The 13,230-nt window shown below is 43.0% G+C and overlaps 1 protein-coding gene across 8 annotated transcripts in view; it reads left to right on the forward strand.

The window, feature by feature from the left end:
- The window catches only part of LOC140393178 (arginyl-tRNA--protein transferase 1), a 342,882-nt gene that overhangs the window by 18,415 nt on the left and 311,237 nt on the right, over positions 1 to 13,230 (forward strand). For 7 of the 8 annotated variants that reach the window (XM_072479317.1, XM_072479316.1, XM_072479321.1 and 4 more), the window contains exons 2-3: positions 681 to 744; positions 5,558 to 5,620. In XM_072479317.1, the coding sequence (XP_072335418.1) occupies positions 681 to 744; positions 5,558 to 5,620 (127 nt within the window). The remainder of the gene's footprint in view (positions 1 to 680; positions 745 to 5,557; positions 5,621 to 13,230) is intronic. The other variant, XM_072479322.1, reaches the window with a different exon arrangement.

Raw genomic sequence — 13,230 nt, forward strand, 5'->3', positions numbered from 1 at the left:
GAAAAAGTATTAATCTGTAGCCCCACATCTGTTCTTTATGCCTGTAACACTGTTAAGTTTCCGATCCTCAAGTACCTGTTCACCTCCCTTTGAAAATTATTTATGGGATCGGCTTCGACAATCCTATTAGATGGTGTTCCAGATCCTGAAATGAGTGAAAAATACTCTTCTCCTTTTCCCTCTCGATGTTTTGCTGAAGATTTATTTTAAACTTGCACGTGAAAGGGTTGATGTGGTTGAAGAGGGAGGGATGTTCTGGCTATTTGCTCATTTTGAACATTTGCTTTTGTACAGAAAAAACAAAAACTTTGTGTTCCTTATAGCTATGTGGGACAATGTCATCCATATTTAAAGCAAGTCCTGGCGCTCTTTGGAGTGGGGTGGGGATGGGGGTGGGAGGTAATGCAGAGAGAAGATCCCGAACCACCAGGGGTGAGAATAGTGCAAGGAAAGTGCAGAATGGGTGGAAAACATGTAAGTGATGCTGGTGCAGACTTGGAAAATCTGGGACAGCTGAGTTTATTTAAACTGTCGTATCTCCATAATAAATGTGGAAAATTGGCATGGCTGAGTATTCTTACATTTCTGTATAAATCTTTTTACTTTGATATTATGCATGTATGAAAACCTTTGATGGATAACCTGAGCAGTTCTAAAATTTTAACGCATTTATGTTCTAGGTATGTGGGCTCATACCATGTCAGTTCAGGACTATCAAGATCTAATTGACCGAGGGTGGAGGAGGCAAGTACCACTCTTAAAAGATAGTGTACATTAATGTCGTGTTTATGATCCAAAACAGAATTTTCATTTTCGTAATATAGATCTTTCACATTCTTGGGACACCCCAAAATGACTTGTATCATTGAAGTACTTCTGAATTGTGATAGGGAAACATGGCACTCAATTTGCACTGAGTCTTACAGCACCGAAAGAGGCCCTTTGTGTCCGCGCCAGTCATCAATCAACCACCTATCTATTCTGATCCCGTTTTCCAACACTTGGTCCGTAGCCTTGTGTGTTACAATGTTTCAAGTGCTCATCTAGATGCTTCTTAAATCTCATGAGGGTTCCCCGCTCTACCACCTTTTCAGGCAGCGAGTTCCAGATTCCCATCACCCTCTGGGTGAAAAGGTTTCTCCTCAAATCCCCTCTTAATCTCCCGCCCCCTTAACTTAAATCTGTGCTCTACCTGGTTACTGACCACTCTATTCAGGGGAAATGTTTCTTCCTATCTATACTGTATATGTGCCTTAGAATGTTGTACACAGCCACTCTTCATAGCTGTCACGACTCAGCCCAGGCAACATCTGGTGAGTCTTCTCTGCACTCTCTGCAGTGCAAGCACATCCTTCCTATAGTGTGGCGACCAGAACTGCGCACAGTACTCCAGCTGTGGCCTAACTAGTGTTTTATACAGCTCCCAACATAACCTCCCAGCGCTTATATTCTCTGCCTCGAGTAATGTATCAGCTAATATTGGCAAATGTCCCATATGAGCTTCTTAACCAGCTTATTATCTGCCTGTCCTGCTGCCTTCAGGGATCTATGGACATGCACTCCAGTATTCCTCTGGTCCTCTGTCCTAGCATCCTACCATTCATTGTGTCCTGCCTTGCTTTGTTAGTCTTCCTGAAATGCATCACTTCACACTTTTCAGGGATAAATTCCATTTGCCACTATTCTGCCCATCTGACCAGCCCACCTCTATTGTCCTGTAATCCAAGGTTTTCCTCCTTGCTATTTACCACACCATCAATTTTCATCTCATCTGCAAACTTACTGATTATACCCCCACATTCAGATCTAGATCATTGTCGTGCAGTACACTACAAACTGCAAGGGGCCCAGCACCGATCCCTGCGGAAAATCCCATAATTGACTGGTAATGTCACCGGACTAGTAATCCAGATGCCCTGACTAACACTCTGGGGATGTGGGTTCAAATCCCACCATGGTAGCCGGTGGAATTTAAATTCAGTTAATAAATTGTGAATTAAAAAGCTGGTCTCACACAAAGCAGGAAAAACCTAACCCAGCCAATTACCGCCCCATCAGTCTTCTCTTGATCATCAGCAGGGTGAAGGAAAGTGTCTTTCACAGTACTATCAAGTGGCACTAATTCAGCAACAACCTGCTCACTGAAGTTCAGTTTTGTTTCCGCCAGGGCACTCCGTTCCTGACCTCTTTATAGCCTTAGTCCAAACATGGACAAAAGAGCTGAACTCCAGAGGTGAGATGAGAGTGACTGCCCTTGACATCAAGGTAGCATTTGATTGAGCATGGTATCAAGGAGCCCTCAAACAAAATTGGAGTCAATGGAAATTGAGGGGAAAACTCTCCATTGGTTGGAGTCATACCTAGCATATAGGAAGGTGTTTGTGTAGAGGTCCATCATCTCAGTTCTCGGTTATTATTGCAGGAGTCCCTCAGGGTAGTGTCCTATGTCCAGCCTTCTGCAGATGTTCCATCTATGACCTTCCCTCAATCATAAGGTCAGAAGTGAGAATGTTGGGGGAGCAAGGGATTTTCTCACTGGAGCGAAGAAGGAAGAGAGGTGACTTGATAGAGGTGTACAAGGTGATGAGAGAGAGGCGTGGATAGCTAGAGACTTTTCCCCAGGGCAGAAATGGCCGTCACAAGGGGCATAATTTTAAGGTGATTGGAGGAAGGTATGGAGGCGATGTCAGAGGACGATTCTTTACGCAGAGAGTTGTGGGTGAGTGGAATACACTGCCAGCAGAGGTTGTGGATTCAGAGTCATTCGGGACATTTAAGCGACTCTTGGACAGGCACCTGGACAGTAGTAAATTGAAGGGGTGTAGATTAGGTTGATCTTAGATTAGGATATATGTTCGGCACAACATCGTGGGCCGAAGGGCCTGTACTATGCTGTACTGTTCTATGTTTGCACAATGTTCGTACCATTTGCGACTCCTCAGATATGCCCCACGGACTGAAGTAATCCAAGACCATATGCAACAAGATCTGGACAACATTCAGGCTTGGGCTGATAAGTGGCAAATAACATTCATGGCACACAAGTGTCAGGCAATGACCATCTCCAACAAGAGAGAACCTAACCATCTCTCCATGATATTCAATGGCATTACCATTGCTGAATCCCCACTATCAACATTCTGGGGTCTACCATTGACCAGAAACTGAACTGTGCAAGCCATATAAATACTGTGACTACAGGGGCAAGTCAGAGGCTAGGATCTTTGCAGAGAGTAATTCACCTCGTGACTCCCCTCTATCATCTACAAGGCACAGGTCAAGAGTGTGTTGGAAGACTCCATTTGCCTGGATGAGTGCAGCTCCAACAACATTCAAGAAACTTGACACTATCGAGGGCAAATCAGCCCACTTGACTGGCACTCCACCCCACCTTTAACGTTCACGTTCGCCACCACTGGCTCACAGTGGCAGCAGTGTCTACCATCTACAAGATGCACTCAAACAACTCATCAAGGATCCTCTGACAGCACCTTCGAAACCCCAGCCCATTGTCATCTAGAAAGCCAGAGGCAGCACTACCACTTGCAAGTTCTCCTCCAAGCCACACAACATCCTGACTTGGAACTATATTGCCGTTCCGTTACAGACACTGGGTCAAAACTGTACTATACCTACACCACATGGACTGCAGTGGTTCAAACAGGCAGCTCACCACTACCCTCTTGAGGGCAATTTGGAATGGGCAATAAATCCTGACCTAGCCGGTATTGCCCATGTCCCATGAAATAATTTATTAAAAATGTGGCCAAGGTTTTGGAGTGCAGCTTGAATACACAAAATCCTGACTTTTGAAGGAAGAGTGAGTCAAACTCGCACTTGGAATGAAGAGGTTTTGCGTCTAGGATGAATAGACGCCACAATATTTGCATGTCTCATGACCTTTCATTTGCAGGTCTCAGTAGCTTTCCACATTTATTTTATAAATTTAGAATACTCAATTATTTTTTTCCCATTAAGGGGCAATTTAGCATGGCTAATTCACCTACCCTGCACATCTTTTTGGGCTGTGCGGGTGAGACCACGTAGACACGGGGGGAATGTGCAAACTCCACACGGACAGTGACCCGGGGCCTCATCGAACCCGGGTCCTCGGTGCGATGAGGCAGCTGTGCTAACCGCTGCGCCAACATGCTGCCCAGCATTCCACATTTTGACTGATATTAAAATAGTTACAAGTCTTCTTCTGATCTATTGGCGATTATTTTGAATAAATTCATGCATATCATACCAGAAATAAACTATCATGATGACATTATTTATCAATTATTGGTTCATCATATCATTTAGTTACATTGTTATTTTCTAATTCTTTCTGACAGTCGTTTGAAATTTAGTGCATAAACTTTGACTCTTATTCTAATGTGTAAGTTTATAAATCCTGACCTCCTTCCAAGATATTTCCTCGGCACAAGATGCTCCGTTTATGATTCTTAACTGTTTTTATTTCTAAGTTAACTTCAGAAGTAACATAACATTAAGTAATTGCTAAAGCAAATGAGTTTGTCTGCAAATCTTAAAACGGGATAAATTAATTATGGTACTATTAAAGAAAATAGTAGAGGCATTCACAAGCCATATATTCCCAATGTAAAAAGGCAGAGCTACCGGAGGATATCCTAGTACCTTTTAAAGCAGCATTGAAGGAGATGTGGGGCCAGGTTGCCTATCCTTGGCACTCAAGAAAGGATATTTTGTTAAAATATTGTTGAAGGGAATAATGCAGGATGTGATTAAAGATGAAAAGAATGAGATGAAATTATATTCACGTGATTAAGTGATACAAAACCTGCGTTTACAAACTAGTAGGAACTAGTTTCAAAATCTTGATGTTTTGGGAAAGAATTAGCCAAGCTGAAGGCAGTATGTTCGGAATCATGTTTGGAGTTTAGAAGGGACAAGACAGCAAAAGGCAGATAAGCACTGACAGTGGTATTAATGAAATAGAGAAAGCGAGAGAGTTTGAAAGGTATCAAAGGTTCACCATCCAAACCAAGGTCAGCTTGCCCAGAGATGTAAGAAGTTAGAAAAACCTCTTCAGATGATCAATGTTGAAAAAAAAGCATCTCAAAGATGTGCAGGTTGGGTGGATTGACAGTACTAAATTGCCCCTTTTGTGTCCAGGGATGTGCAGGTTAGGTTACGGGGATCGGGTCAGTTGGGCGGGGAAGTGAACCTTTTAGAGTGCTCTTTTGGAGAGTTGCCGCATACCCGATGGGCAGAATGGTCTCCTGCACTGTAGGGATTCTATGATCTGGACAGTTTGTGCCGTGTCAATTAAGTTTTCTAACCTAGGTTACAGCTGATGAAGTGATATTGATCAAGTGAGTTCATTAGAAGGAAAGGAAAATCCTTGTATTGATTCCTTCTGAATTTGTGTCTCCCCTCATTGGCTAAAACCTGACACCTGATCATTTGCCTGTCTCTTGGTTTGTGCTGCAGGGTAACTAGTCAATTCAAAACATAATCAGATTGATATGTGGATTTGATTTACACTAGTTGTGTAACATTCTAACATAATCTCTTTAATTATTTTTAGGAGTGGTATGTATGTTTATAAGCCCACAATGAATCAAACCTGTTGTCCTCAATATACAATAAGGTAAGAATTATGTCTGCAGATAGTCATCAGTGCTTCTGCTTTCTTGTCAATTTTTTAAGTGGAATTCTTAAAGACGTAGTGCTAAGGATTGTACTTGAGTATTCACTGGCCAAGAACTGCCAAATGATACTGTTAATGAACAATTTTCCAGGCTGTTTGTAAGCAGTTATGGATCATTTTATTGTACGTAACACTTACAAGATGAGCTCATGAATATGCTTTCATTCATAATTTATCTATTTGAACTTAAACGCCATTTAGTATCTTACAGTATCTTCATTGCAGGTCTGGACTAACCCTCCTTTGTTACTTGTTAGTTTAAAATAATTTACTGTCTTATTTAATGTTTATGGTGCATTGATGATATTCAAGAAAAAAGATGTTATACAATTCTGGAACCGCTAGCAGATTATTTTGAAAAACAATGACCTAAGCCTACCTTCGAAGAAAACATTGGTGGATCAACCAGGAACTATTAAAATCCCAGATCTTCGAAGACCTTGAATTGAGGTCAGACAGTTCCAAAATGTTTAATGGTTTAACTTTAGCTCCCACTTGTGTGGTAAAGAAAATTTGAATTAAGACAAAAGGGTATTTAAAATTTCACAGATATATGTTTTGTGCTAAAAGATGTGGACGAATGTCCATGTGTATGAATTGCTAAAATCTAAGTCAAGGGGCAAACAGTGGGCTAACAGTGATTCTGTGGGCTCCGGCCTACTCAGTCCTTCCCTTTCGGCCTCTGTGGGCTGTACACACATAGTTAAGGAAGTAATTTCTTTCCACCCAACATATCTGGCCCTACACATCCTTTAATCCTCTTTTGCGCCCTTGCATGGCCCACATTTGCCGACTCCGGGAGTGAATACTCCATATTATACCCCTGGAAGATTTCTGGTCAAGTGTTGGTGACAAATCCTAAGGAAACCGTCGACAAAAGAGAGCAGTCAGAAGCAACAGAAGTGGATCTGACTTGATCCTTGAACAGGCTGGCGATCCGTTGGTGACTGCTAATATTATTAAAGTCATTGGCGAGAAACTCAACTTATTGATGCAGAATATCAGTGCTCATGAGGGTGAACTGCAGAATACTAATAAGAGGCTCATTGAAATGGAGGAGAGAATCCTTACTGTCGAAAATGTAACTCCCTCAGTTGAGGACCATTGCAGTCCTTGGAAAATCAGCTACATGTCAGAATTCCTGGATGATCTAGAGAACTGAGACTGGAGGAAAAATGTCCAGGTTGTCTGTTTGCCAGAAGGAGCAGAGGGTAAGTAAGCTCCCGATTAAATTCTTTGAGAGCTGGTTGCCATGTTTTCTTAGGCCCAGCTTTTGTGTCCAGCTTATCAAGTTAGAAAGGACACATTGTATCCTGTCTTTGAGGCCTAGGGCAATCAGCGTCCCCAGCCTGTAATTATTTGTTTTCATCACTTCGGAAATCGCCAAAGCAGAAAGGCGTAATGGGGGAGAAGGTCTCTTTCTTCCAAGATTTCTCGACGGCGACACAACAAAAGCGCAGAGGCTTTGATGAAGTTAGAAAATTACTCCAGGCTTTTGGAATGAATTATGCCCTACTTTATCCTGCTGCACTGAGGGTGGTATCTAACAATTCTGTGAAGACATTTTAAAATCTGGCTAATGCCTTGGCTTTTGTGAATTCCGTGGAAGGCAATAATCTGGAGTAACAATCTGCAGTTCACTGTACCCTCCGGACTCTATCCCTTGTCATTATAATTCCTGCCTGGTCATATGTGGTTATTTATCATGTTAACAGGGATGATAATTGAGCACTACAATAAATGTTTTATCCTTAGGAATATCAGGGACTGGCATTTTCTTTGAATGGAAAACATTCATGATCCTTCTCGTTAAGCGTTGTGCTGTGCAGGTGGTATGGTACCAGGGTTTTGATAGATATCGTCTTTTCTTCTTATCCGTACGTTTATGATGGTAATCTATGTTTTATGGTCTCCTTACCTTAATTGTGATAAATATGAGTTGTGTCACTGCCGGGAGATGGGCAAGTGGGTTAAGTCCTAATGCGTGGGGTCAGAATGTGGGAAGAGCATTTATTACTCTTATTGTGGCATATCTTATCTCCTCCTTTTTGAGGGGAATGACCCTGCGTGTAATGATGGAAAGTTTGTAGGGACAGCCCTACAGGTCTTCACGTGTGGTGAGGAATAGCCCTTAGAACTAATGACTTCGAGTTTTTGTTTCATTTTGGGGTTAAAGAATTGTTAATTGGTTCCTGCAAAGGTACAGGCAGGTCTCTTATTTGAGAAAAATATGTTATAATGTGTCACTGGCAGCTCTGGTATAATTGGAGTTGGGGACATATGTTTTTAGCATGCCTGGCTGGGCGCAAAAGTCTTATCCTATATTTTATTTGGCTGAATGAGCAATGGCGATAGCTAAATTGAAAATTTACTCCCGAAATGTGCGGGGAATACAACATCCTATTAAGAGAAAAAATATTTAGCCTTTCCTTTAAAAAAAAATATAGTTGACATTGCCTTGTTGCAAGAAATTCATTTAGATGCCCAGGAGCACCTAAAGTTGAAGCAGGACTGGGTGCTGCAGGTATTTTTCGCCACGTTCTCTATCGGTAGTCGGTGTGTCACCGTTATGGTCAAAAATGTGCCTTTCAAAATGGAGGACTGTGTGAAGGATAAGGTGGATAGATACATGATATGGAACTTTTAAGTGGGGAAATTGCCTCGTTAATGAATGTATATATATGGTCCACCGAACTAATACCTTGATTTCTTTACAAAATTCTTTGTGGACATTGCTGAGCTGGCGTCTGCTAATTCTTTTATAGGTGGGGACTTCAACTTCCTGCTCTACAGGTGATATTGTGATCTCTAACCTTGCACCTGTTTTCCTCAAACTTTTATTAAAGGTGGCCCGCTCCCGCTTTAGGTCTTGGAGGTTTAATGCATCTTTGCTTGAGGATCATATCTTTACCTCTTCTACTCAGTCAATTCCCTCTCTGATATAAGCCCCGCTATCGTGTGGGAAATCTGTGAGGCTTATGCTAAGGGGCTAGTCATTTTATATACAGCTAACAAAGGCATAAAATGCTGGAGCGACAGCACTGATTGGAAGTAAAACTGGCTGAAACAGAGGGAGTATGGTAGGAATCCTAACCATTTGCTACTGAAAGAAATTAATCCAATTCGAACGGCGCTGGACTCTGACTCGGGTGCTGAGAGGAGTTTAAAGTTTGCCAAACAAAAGTTATGAGTTTGGGAACAAACTGAGTAGATACCTGGCTTTTCTTATTTGGTAGAGAGTTGACTCTAGGGCTATTCCCTCTGTGCTAGACTCCAAATGTAATAGATGATTAAAGTAGTATACTAACTAGAATTATAGGTTTCTATGCCAATTTTATATAAAACAGACCAGTCTGGAGATGCATTGACACTTGTGGGTTATTTATTCTCTTCCCTTAAACTTCAAACAATCTCAGAAGCCCAAAGGTTGGTCGTAAATACTTCTGTTTCTGGAGGGAAAGTGGCTCTTGCCGTGAAGAGCTTCAAACTGGTAACCCCCAGAGCCTGATGGGTTTTGGATGTGAATTTTAGAAGGAACTTGAAGACATGCTATTGGAGTCTCTGATTGTCATGCATAATCACTTGTTTGAAGCAGGTCTGCTGTCGTAGATGCTTTGTGAAGAGAATAGCTCCTTAATTCTGAAGGCAGGCAAGAATCCTAAAGCATGTGTATCCTATCGGCCAATTTCACTCCTGAATGTAGGTTTCAAATTGTTGTCTAAAATGTTGGCGCGGTGCCTAGAAGGAATTCTCCCTATGATCATCCAGGTGATCAGACTGCGTTCATAAAGGGCTGAAATTCATATCATAATGTCTGGAGACTATTAAATGCCATTCAGGTCTTTCAAAAATGGATTATAGATGGGTTGGTGATTTCCTTGGATGCAGAGAAGCTTTTGATCAGGTGGAATCATAGAATCCCTACAGTGTAGAAAGAGACCATTTGGCCCATTGAGTCTTCGAAAGACCACCCTACGTAGGCCCAATCCCCCGCCTAGTAATTCCACTCTAAGGGGCCATTTAGCATGGCCATTTCACTTAACCTGCACATCTTTGGACTGTGGGAGGAAACCGGACCACCCGGAGGAAACCCACACAGGCACTGGGAGAACGGGTTGCCCATTATCCCCGTTACTGTTCGCAATAGCTATTGAACCCCTAACTGAGGCAATCAGACAGGATCCCTCGGTGTTCGGTGTTTGGGCTACACATTGCAGGAAAGCAACACAAGATCATGTTATATGCGGATGATGTGTTTGTATCTAAACCGGACATTTCTGATCCTGCTGTTATTGATGTGATGGGTGGATTTAGCCTTTTCTTGGGTTAGAAAATTAATTTTACGACGTCTGAGGAAGGCTTAGAGGGAGACCTCCTCCTTTTGCTAATTTCCCATTTTGGTGGTCCCCTTCACGGTTTACTTATTTGGCTATTGTGGTTACCTCTGCTAGACATTTGTATGGGGCAAACTTTCCCTCTTTACTTGCGTCTATTGTGGGACCTGCACCGTTGGTCCTCCTTACCAAATTGTGGTTAGACAGGATAGCATTAATTAAGATGAATGTGTTGCCAAGGTATTGTATCCTTTACAGATGCTGTCAATCTTGTTGTCTACTAGGGTCCTAAAGGAAATCATTGGCATACTCCGTTCAATTATATAGAGCAAAAAGAAACCTCACTTGAAATTGACCAAACTGCAGCTCCCTGGCTTACAGAGGAGGATAGGGGTGCATCATTTAGCCTGAGGTTAGGGGTGCATCATTTAGCCTCTCATCTCAGATTCATACGGGAATGGGTCAGAAAGGACGACTCCTCCATTTGGCTTGACATTGAAGCAGGTCAGTCTGTATACAGGCCCTGTATTTTACAGGGATTTCAGGATTGGGCCTGTCGAGTGTGAAAATTATTTAATTATCAATACTCTTAAAAGTATGGAGGATAGTCCGTCAGCTGGTATGGAGATCAAAATTAACCTCCGCTCTCTCTCCCATTCAGGGTAACCCAGATTTCCACCAGGTCTTGTAGACCATGGATTCAATATCTGGAGGTATAGAGGTATTTACTAAAAGCAAATTACTGCGGATGCTGGAATCTGAAACCAAAAGAGAAAATGCTGGAAAATCTCAGCTTGTCTGGCAGAATCTGTGGAAGAGAAAAGAGCTAACGTTTCCAGTCCAGATGACCCTTTGTCAAAGCTTTGTCAAAGGTATAGAGGTATTTGTAGGTTGCGAACATGTTTAGTGGTGCTTCCTTGTCATCTTTGGAGCAGCTGTGTCAGCAATTTGATATCCCAATATACTCCTTTTTCAAATATCTGCAACTTAGAGACTTTATCCTTAATAAGATAGCTATACACCTTGAAGCTTCTGTCTCCCTGGTGGAAAAATTTCTGATATCCATGGAACCTAAGCAATTAATCAGCAAGTTTTATGACTTCCTACAGCAAGATCTGGACAGGTTGGGTGAGTGGGCAAACCAATGGCAGATGCAGAATAATTTGGATAAGTGTGAGGTTATTTATTTTGGAAGCAAAAACAGGAAGGCAGATTACTACCTGAATGGTTGTAAATTGGGAGAGGGGCGTGTGCAGCAGGACCTGGGTGTCCTTGTGCACCATTCGCTGAAGGTAAGCATGCAGGTGCAGCAGGCGGTAAAGAAGGTTAATGGTATGTTGGCCTTCATTGCAAGAGGTTTCAAGTATAGACGCAGGGATATGTTGCTGCAATTGTACAGGGCCTTGGTGAGGCCACACTTGGAGTATTGTGTGCAGTTTTGGTCTCCTTCTCTGAGGAATGATGTTCTTGCTCTCGAGAGAGTGCAGCGAAGGTATACCATACTGATTCCAGGGATGGCGGCACTGTCATATGAGGAGAGATTGACTAGGTTGGGATTGTTCTCGCTGGAGTTTAGAAGAATGAGGGGGGATCTCATGGAGACTTATAAAATTCTAACAGGACTAGGCAGGGTAGATGCAGGGAAGATGTTGCCAATGATGGGTGTGTCCAGAACCAGTGGTCACAGCCTGAGGATTCAGGGTAAACCATTTCGGACAGAGATAAGGAGACATTTCTTCACACAAAGAGTGGTGAGCCTGTGGAATTCATTACCACAGGAAGTAGTTGATGCTAAAACTTTGAATATATTCTTTTTAAAAAATATATATTTATTCAAGATTTTTGGCCAAACATAACAGTACGTAGTGTTTCTTTTACACAACAATAAAGCAATATAAATAACAGTGGCCAGTTTTAAACAAATAAATAAATAATATAAAAACAAAAACAAAACTGAATGGCAACTGCCTTGTCCAAAATAAATACTCTCCAAAAATACAATCCAACAATCCTATATACAATTACCTATAACAAATACCTATACATATTATACATATACAATAACATCTCTGAGAGTCCGTCCGATTCCCCTCTTTCTGTGAGGTAATCGACGAACGGTTGCCACCTCCTGGCGAACCCCTGAGCCGAACCCCTTAACACGAACTTAATCCGTTCTAACTTTATAAACCCTGCCATGTCGTTTGTCCAGGTCTCCACACCGGGGGGTTTGGCTTCCTTCCACATTAACAATATCCTGCGCCGGGCTACTAGGGACGCAAAGGCCAACACGTCAGCCTCTCTCGCCTCCTGCACTCCCGGCTCTTCTGCAACCCCAAATATAGCCAACCCCCAGCTTGGTTCGACCCGGACCCCCACCACCTTCGAAAGCACCTTTGCCACCCCCACCCAGAACCCCTGTAGTGCCGGGCATGACCAGAACATGTGGGTGTGATTCGCTGGGCCTCTCGAGCATCTCGCACACCTATCCTCTACCCCCAAAAATTTACTAAGCCGTGCTCTAGTCATATGCGCCCTGTGTAGCACCTTAAATTGTATCAGGCTTAGCCTGGCACACGAGGACGATGAGTTTACCCTACGTAGGGCATCAGCCCACAGCCCCTCCTCAATCTCCTCCCCCAGCTCTTCTTCCCATTTCCCTTTCAGCTCATCTACCATGATCTCCCCCTCGTCCCTCATTTCCCTATATATGTCCGACACCTTACCATCCCCCACCCATGTTTCTGAGATCACTCTATCCTGCACCTCCTGCGTCGGGAGCTGCGGGAATTCCCTCACCTGTTGCCTCACAAAAGCCCTCAATTGCATGTACCGAAATGCATTCCCTTGGGGCAACCCATGTTTTTCCGTCAGCGCTCCCAGACTCGCAAACGTCCCATCTACAAACAGATCTCTCAGTTGTACTACCCCAGCTCTTTGCCATGCTCCAAATCCCCCATCCATTCTCCCCGGAACGAACCTATGATTGTTTCTTATCAGGGACCGCACCGAAGCTCCCGTCCTTCCCCTATGCCGTCTCCACTGCCCCCAAATTTTCAATGTAGCCACCACCACCGGGCTTGTGGTGTATTTCTTTGGTGAGAACGGCAACGGTGCCGTCACCATTGCTTGTAGGCTAGTCCCCCTGCAGGACGCCCTCTCCAATCTCTTCCACGCCGCTCACTCACCTTCTCCCATCCACTTACACACCATTGAAAC

This window comes from Scyliorhinus torazame, chromosome 16, assembly GCF_047496885.1.
Source record: "Scyliorhinus torazame isolate Kashiwa2021f chromosome 16, sScyTor2.1, whole genome shotgun sequence".
In the NCBI taxonomy this organism is placed as follows: Eukaryota; Metazoa; Chordata; class Chondrichthyes; order Carcharhiniformes; family Scyliorhinidae; genus Scyliorhinus; species Scyliorhinus torazame.